The sequence below is a fragment of the Apis dorsata genome, unplaced genomic scaffold, assembly GCF_000469605.1.
Source record: "Apis dorsata unplaced genomic scaffold, Apis dorsata 1.3 scaffold_92, whole genome shotgun sequence".
Taxonomy (NCBI): domain Eukaryota; kingdom Metazoa; phylum Arthropoda; class Insecta; order Hymenoptera; family Apidae; genus Apis; species Apis dorsata.
Genome location: NW_006263390.1, coordinates 802,183 through 810,841, shown reverse-complemented (window position 1 = coordinate 810,841; position 8,659 = coordinate 802,183). Strand labels below are relative to the sequence as shown.

The window sequence follows — 8,659 nt, the reverse complement described above, 5'->3', positions numbered from 1 at the left end:
ATAATATATATAATATATTCTATATATATTATATATATAATATATATAATATAAATGGTTCCGTGAATATATTGCAAATTTTTTTAATTCGCCTCTTACCGTGCTTTAAAACCTTGCCCTTGAGATTCTCCGCTGCTAAACACCATCACGAGTCTCGGCCCATCGCTAACTACGTGGTTCGGATTGCTCTTCACGCCGCACAATTCGTAATCAAATTTGTCGTAAGAATCCGTCGCTTCTTGCCCTTTCAAGTATAACTTTAAATATCCATCGGTACAAGACGAACTGTAGAGAAGCAACAAAACAGGATAAATATGACGAGGAAAAGAATTAAGAATTAATATTTAAATATTAATTAATTAATTATACTTACTCTCCTATAGTCTTATTCTTTGATATATTAAATGTTATAAACTCTAATCGAACACGCTCGAGATGCTGAGAATCTTGCATTCCATATATGAAATATCGACACACGACTTTCGGTATGTACGGAAATGGAAAGTTTGGGCTAACAACTTGTCCAGACGATTCCTTTTTACTTAAAATTTTCTGGTCACATTCTGATCCTCGTATATGCTCACCCTTGTTAGCGGTTATGAAGTCTGAGTAGACAAAGACGAATAAGACGGAAACATGCAGATACACACTCAAAATTATAAAAAAAAAAAAAAAGAATATAAAAGAAAATCTTTTTAAATCTCTTATATTTATACTCCTTTATATGAATTAAATCGATATAAATATCTCGTATCTTGAATTTTACTTAGAGTTTTTATTTTATTTTGAATTAATTTTTCATCGAGTGTTCATTAAAAAGAATATGACAGAAGAGTTAATCAATACTAGAAAGTTTTAACTTACCTAATTTAACAAAACTTTCTGAGAATTCAAAGATGCCCTTGAATCCACGATTTTGCGTATTGGCCGTACGTTGAAGGGTAACGAACAACACATACAAACTAGATTCTGACGAATACAACACCAAATTTCGCTGTTGACCGCAATAAGTTCCTATAACGGCCGACGTATCGTTTAAACCGTCATATACTTTTACGTAATCCAAAGGACAGCTATAAACATACGAAAATCAAATTAATAATCAAATCACGTACTCCTGCCAGTATCAATTGATATTATTAATTAACGATCAATTGCACAAATATTTACATACTGTTGACCTCCGAAGAACAAATCAAAATCCCGGAACTCGAGTCTCACTCGTTGCGATTTATTCCCAATAAATTGATAACTGCATATAATATCCTTTGGATATGTGCCAGGATACGTAGGAGATAATATATTACCATTGCGTTTATGTTCCGAATCTACCGTGAAAGAGCATGGTGTGCTGGGAGCTGGTGTTCCCACCTCGTATTCAGCTAAGAACAATAATTAATAGAAACAAAAATAAATATGATTTTTATTTGTATGCATGTAATAATACTATTGTTTTCAACTGTTTACTACTGAAAAGAAGTCTTATAGGTAGTACAGGGACAAGAGAGGTCACCTATCCCCACTTCAAACGCTTTGTTGACAATCCTGACGCTACACACTACATAGTAGAAGAGTTATAATCTGAATATTCAAAATCGTAAAATTTATTTCCATTTATAAAATTACGTTAGGATAATTATTTAAACCTGAAATATTTTCGGAATTATTAATTATGCTTAATTAGATTATACAATTATTATTTTTTATTATTTACTTGAGAAATTATATTTATAAATTAAATTATTGTTAAATTAAATTATAATTAGTCTATATATATATATATATATCATGAGAAATAACAAAATTTTTATATGTTAGAATATTCTGAATTTTACGCCAATGCATTGAGATTTAAATCATCGTTTTATTGCTTTTCTCTGTCACAATTGAATTAGTATATGTGACAAATAACATTAAAAACACGCTAAAAAAATGCGAATGAAAATAGTTCCCTCACACATTAACCAATCAAACCCACGTTCCTTCTGTAAAACTTCTTTCCAGCAGTATATGGGTTGATTGTTAATTGAAAATTGAAATACAAATTAAATAATGAACATACATGAATTGATAAAGGCATAAGTACCACTGAACAGGGTAGGTAACGTAATATTTTTATCAGTGTAAAAACTTAGAGCAATTCCTTGGTAAAGAGAAACACGCCTACGAGGTGGGATCGGGCCACAGAAACGACCACCGAAAGGCGTTTCCACCAATTTGCTGGTATTCTCCGATCGTATTTCCGCATACACATCCATATATTCGTGGACACAACTGAAAACCAAGTTTTTCCTAGTTCATCTGTGAACAAAAATGGTATGGCCGCAAGCAAATTATGTCGACACCTAACAGATATAAATACTTACGCGGGTAATTCTCCAACAGCGGATCCACTGGAATGAAAATTTTGCAAAAAATTGATAAATGGGGACAGAAGAAATTTAAACAAAAATGTTGTAACATAATGTAATTATACTATTCTTAGTTTAGAAGAAGTTTAGAAGAAAAAAAAAACTACTTACTCTGGAGGTGTTCCCCGAAGGCCAAACGAAGTAAATATCAGTTCGACTCGTTGTCGTGGTCCAGCAAAAAATGTATATACGCATTGTCGAGAATCTCCATCGTAATTTATTAACGTTGGCGCGTGAAATGTTCCATTCGGTGGTCCATCAGGTGTGCTTATAAATTTTTGATCACACTCTGTAAAGTAATATATACGCGTCTCTGTATTCTTATTTCTTATCGATCAATTGATATAAATCAATATTTCAATAAACTATTAAATATTTCACATGATAAACGGTACGCCACATATTGTCATCTACTTCTCTTTGTTCTATTCTTTCTCTCTTTCTTGTAAAAAAGATGATTATTGTCATTGATCATAATCTATATGTTATAACTAACCTGTACTACTGTGAGGACAAAGTAGCAAGAGCAAGATAAAAGTAGCAAAAATCAAATTATTCCCAGAGACATGCCAGAATACTGAAGCCATACTATATCATAAGGATACACATTTGCATTTTGTTCAATCAGAGTTTCGATCGAAACCACGATATACTTTTTCCGTTATTATAGTAAAATTGTAGAGAAACCATTAACAGCGGCCACTGTGATTTTACCATATCGTAAGTCTCTATTCCATGCATAGAAAAAATGCGAAACATCGATTTTGTAAATCATCTGGAATTATATGAATTTAATCTGTTATGTAAAGTTAATAATTGAATTATTAAAATTAATAATTGAATTAAATAAGATCACATACATGTTATATGTAATAAACGTGTCCTATTTTTACAAGCGTTGCACATGAAAAATTACACAATTATACGAACTATATTAATTGTTAATAAATAAATATTTTTATAGATTTTTGCGTCGATGAATTCAGAAAAGAAGAAAAAAAATAAAATAATGTTTGATCACTTTTGTTATGCATTGCAAATACGAAATCTATCTTAATCTATGTTACTTAATCACAATTTGTATACAATAAAGTACGTAAAGAAACGAATTCTATATAACATAATATAACATAAACATACGAATGTATATCAACTTAAGATCTTGAACACGTGTTACGTTTAATTTGCCACACCCTCGGAGCATAAAACATTGTGCTTTTTCTGAGATTCTGCGCAACCACTTTCATAATTTTGATTACAATATATATTAGATTGAATTCGTTTATTGTACATTCTTGTTACAATATATTTAATTGTTATTTATTGCTTAACGTAACTTTGAAAAAATAAAAATAAAAGAGAAATTTTTAATATTTAAAGCGCTTTGACTAACCGCCGTCCAGAGTCGCTTTCAACCCTCTCATCTTCGTTTTGTATATATATGGTATGTATTTCGATATGGGTCAATAACAGCAGCGCCTCTAGTGATAAGTGATAAATTTGCACGCCATGTACTAACCTCTTTTCCATATGAATGTAAACGATCTACCACGTCATAAATTTATCATAAAAAAATAAATAAGAAATAAAAAAAAGAAGGAAAAACGTTTTATAATGATGATATGATAAATTTATATAAGGCAATTTTTAATATCTTGAATGAAAAATAAATTCCACGGTATATCATGTGCAACTTGTTATATACTGAAAACAATCTTATATTTTTTTCTCTGACTCTAATAAAATATAAATATACAATTAAATTATTTACAATACATTAAATGAATTATTTAAATGTAGGAATTTCTTGTTTCTTTTCATAGAAAGTATTTTGTAGCATGCATACTATATTTAAAACATATATATATGTATAGGTATATAATAGATACGTACCTTAAAAAACTGTGTTCAAATTTGAAATTCTTGATATTCCAACACATTAAATTTATAGATTAAATTCTTCAACGTTGTTCGTTATAAATGTTTCTCTCTTTCTTTTTCATTTGAAAATATAATATACACGTATGTATATTTTATCTCATATTATATATGACAATATTTTTGAAATGACACATTGAAGCGTGAAAAGACAACTGAGGATAAAAAAATAATGCATTTATATATTAAAAACGCATTTGTTATACATTGAATTTTTTTTATAGAAGTCACGATTTTTTAAATTATCATTACATCTGATAATATGTAAATAATATATAAAATGAACAGTTGTTTTGGAAATTAAATTATAATTAAGAATAATCAAGACAGATACTTGATACGTGCCGGTATATAATATATTGCGTATAAATATACGGATAAATATTTATAACGCACAAGTGATCGACAAGTAATCGACAAAATAAAAAAAAACTGAGAAAAAACTGACGGAACGGTGCAATAAGCGTAACGTTAAATAATTCTTAAACAGTCAACTTCTACGGAGGTACTGACTACCTATTATCTATACACGCCCCACGATGGGTTAGAGGTCGCTAAAGTCAATCCATAAGAGTGGGGAGGAAAATCAAGTTAAGAGATCTAGGTACAGTAAGAATACAGCAAATTTTTATTTATTTATATAAAATATCTGTAATATACATTTATTGAATATATGTTCGGAAAAAAAATATATTCTAATTCATAAACTCTCTAATAAATTTATATTTTAATAATTGTGTGAATAATTAATTATGAATATGGTTATTTTCAGAAAAAATAATTTATTGCACATTGAGCGTGATCAAATTTAAAAAAAGAATTATGGATATAACTAATAATGAAATTGTTATTGCTCATGTCATTATTTGCTGCGATTAATAAAATACATATGAAATACATAAATGATAGTAATTTTCAAATTAACCTCTTTTGAGATGATTTAGTTTGATAGATACATACACATAATAGTTATGAATAAAATAGGATATGAACAATTTCAAGATGCTTATGCGTCATTTGCCTCATAATTTTCATATTTGTGACTATTAAATCGTTTAAATCGTAATGATGATATCAATTTGTAATATTTTTACATTTTACAACATTGTTCGTGTTTTATGAGTCTCACTTGTCAAAATACAATTAGATATATAGTTAAATGATATTTCAAAGTCGCTTAATTGAAATTTATAAATCGTTAGATTGATAAATTTAAAAAGAAAAAAGAAACATTTTGCATCAATACAGAATACTTTCAGCTTCAAATATCATCATATACGCATCATAGAAGAAAAAACCAGAATGGATAATAAAAGAAGAGGAGAACAGTATGTATTCCAACGGTATATAAATAAATGTAGCATCGTTTAAGAAAGGTAATTCACATACAACTGTTTATTGAGACATGTAGAATACATCTGGTCATACACAAAAATCTTTGACACTTTAAATCAAGCTCCTAGCCCGAAAAAGGAACCATTTCAACATTATTTTAAATTCATCAATAATTATTACATTTAACTACGTCACACTAAAATTAGAGACAACTTTTAAAATTGCAGGAATTAAAAAAAAAGCAAAGCAATTGGAAGATGATGAATAATAAAAAGAAATCTGAAAACGCAATTATCAACGATAAAGGAATTTGGTCATTTGAAATTTATCGTTCACTTTTAGCCATGGAGCTGACATGTGGCATGTGTGGCGCGAGAAACATAAACCGTTCATATATATGTTCATGTGAATAGTGTTACGTACATTTTTTCATTTTTTTTTTTTTTAACATTTTTCTTTCATTTTCTTTCCGTACAATTGTTCACTTTTGTTGTTTTCCTCATTAGTGCTAAATAACATCACGTCACAAAATGCATATCCGCAGGAATATAATATATAATATATTTATATATAATTAAAAAACACGTCTTTTTGGGTCGTTATTAACATAAATTGAGCGACCCAAAAATCACACAACATCCGCTTGACACGGGCCAACCAAGAAAAGTCAAGTTCCCAAGGATGTGTGCCGCAAATTAGGGCAATGACCGGGTAAAAGGGTGCGCGCGGCTACAGCATCGTCAGCCACAGTGGTGCATTATCCTAAATGCGACCGATAACCCCCAGGCACCCCAGCTGCCACACCGGTCACTTGTATAAAATAGCAAAGGATAAATGATATAATATTGGGGCGCCTTAAACGCTGGGGTAGGGCCAATATCGTAACGCTAGTACCTAGATCAGTCTAAAGTCTCGTCACCGTGAACTGCTTCCGCTTTTGCCAGGTTATGCTTCCTTGCCCCCGCAAGCTGAACATTTCCTCTTTTTTTCGTTCGTTCGTTCGTTTCTTCGTTCTTTCTTTCTTTCTTTCTTTCTTTCTCTCATACTTGCTTCCTACCTGCCTGCCTTATATTAGTATATTATCTTCCTCTATTATAATTTCGAAGGAAAACCAGAATTCTTTTATATTGAAACGTTATTGTGTTACAAAAACCCACTCAGTATAATTAGCAATATCATTCTTATTATATCGTTAATATTAATATTATTATATCCTTGATATTATGTTTTTATAAATAGGATGTGTAGGTAAGTAGAATAGGTAGGTATAAAATATGTAGTGATAATAATGAATTACGAGGAAAAAGGATTAAAGGAATGAAAGGTAATAATATTGATTCGTATGTATAAGGACAGTAATTTTTTTTTTCGATTGCTGGCTTCTTTCGTTTCCCTCTACTCTTTCTCTCATCCTCTCATTCTCTCGCTCTCTTTCTCTCCTTCTCTTCTTTCTCTCTCGCTCATTCGCTCGCTCCTCCTTCCCCACACGCACACGCGCACACAATCGTCTTTCTTTCTTTCTTTTCTTTCACATCCACCCATTTCTATCATTCAGCTTCAAACAAATACTTTATCATACCCTCCCCTTCCCCTTTTTTTATCCATGCATCTATTTCTTTCATTTACACGATCGCATGACCGGGGACAGGAAGTAGAAGTGAGGGAACTTCGATCGTTAAGATTACTGCTGCGTCATCGCTACGAAATTTGTATCAATGACGAAATAAAATCGGACTTGAGTAATTACGAATAAAATGTGCAACAAAACGTTGGTCGATACGAGTCGTTCTAAACAAATCGATCACGATAGATTGTCGTTAATGAAAATTGATCGATTCGAGTTTTTTTTTAATGAATACAGGAATGGTGGGCATTTTTTTTTTTTTTGTTCCTTGCCTTCAAGTTTTTGATTCCTTCTCATTCCTTTTATTAATCGGACACGGAAATGCATTTCTCTCATACCTACTTCTGTGTGCATTGTATCCAATAGGGCCAAAGTACATGCTAGTTTTTTTTTTTTTTTTTTTCCGCTGATGCTATACTCATAATAAGACAATACAGTGATATGCAGTCACTTCGTTACAAATGAAATGATCTTTCGCAACTTTTTAACTATCTTTCCGTCACAATTCGGGGGTAATGTGTAAAACGCTATTAGGCTTCGCTTTTATGTTTTTTTTTTCTTTTTTTTCTTCTTTTTTTTTTTTTTTCATTTCAATTATTCTCCAGAACAGGGGGTGTCTGGGCTCCAGGGACAGGGACCAACTATAGCCCGCATTTGCAACTCTTACTAATTAACTAACAGGCTAACAATAACAACGAGTCAACACTCAAAATGTGTGCTGTATGTGTTCATGCATTTGTAAACGCTGCGTACACTTTACACATCCTAAATCAATCCGTGACTATCATTATCAAATTCTGTAGTCAGTCGTTCTAGAAACAAACTTCTCTGCATGTGGTAAAAAAACCACGCGATAAACGCAACATAAAAATTTTGAAAGTAAAATTTAAGATAAAAATATAAACGAAACATATAAGATATATCTTTCTTCCTAAACGTTTTGCTCGCCCGTACATATCCAACGGTCCTTTGTTCGATTTTTTTAATAATAATAATAATAATAATAATAATAATTATAATTATAATAATAATTATAATAATAATAATAATTAATAATTAATAATTAATAATAATAATAATAATAATATTAATAATATTAATAATAATAATAATAATAATAATAATAATAATAATAATAATAAAACAAAAAGAAAAATAAAGGGAACAGAAGAAAAACAATAGAAACAAAAGAAAGAGAATTAAAGAGAAAACGAAAACTTAAAAAGGGTAAATATGCTATAAATTTTAAATTCTAATTTTTCTACTATTTGGACATTGTCATTAGGAATTTTCTTATAGAAACGAATATTTTCCTAATCAATTTTGTTGTTTGCTTTTTTAATAGTTTTTT

At 30.1% G+C, this 8,659-nt stretch overlaps 1 protein-coding gene across 1 annotated transcript in view; it reads right to left on the bottom strand.

Moving 5' to 3' along the window:
- LOC102673893 (dorsal-ventral patterning tolloid-like protein 1) overlaps positions 1-3,839 on the bottom strand; it is a 9,160-nt gene extending 5,321 nt beyond the window's left edge. The window contains exons 1-10 of the mRNA XM_031508647.1: positions 3,552-3,839; positions 3,099-3,186; positions 2,908-3,006; positions 2,523-2,700; positions 2,367-2,393; positions 2,063-2,274; positions 1,175-1,382; positions 865-1,073; positions 374-605; positions 100-285 (exon numbers count right to left, since the gene is read on the bottom strand). Coding sequence (XP_031364507.1) covers positions 100-285; positions 374-605; positions 865-1,073; positions 1,175-1,382; positions 2,063-2,274; positions 2,367-2,393; positions 2,523-2,700; positions 2,908-3,006; positions 3,099-3,186 — 1,439 coding nt within the window. The 5' untranslated portion in view covers positions 3,552-3,839. The remainder of the gene's footprint in view (positions 1-99; positions 286-373; positions 606-864; positions 1,074-1,174; positions 1,383-2,062; positions 2,275-2,366; positions 2,394-2,522; positions 2,701-2,907; positions 3,007-3,098; positions 3,187-3,551) is intronic.
- Between the last annotated feature and the right edge of the window lie 4,820 nt (positions 3,840-8,659).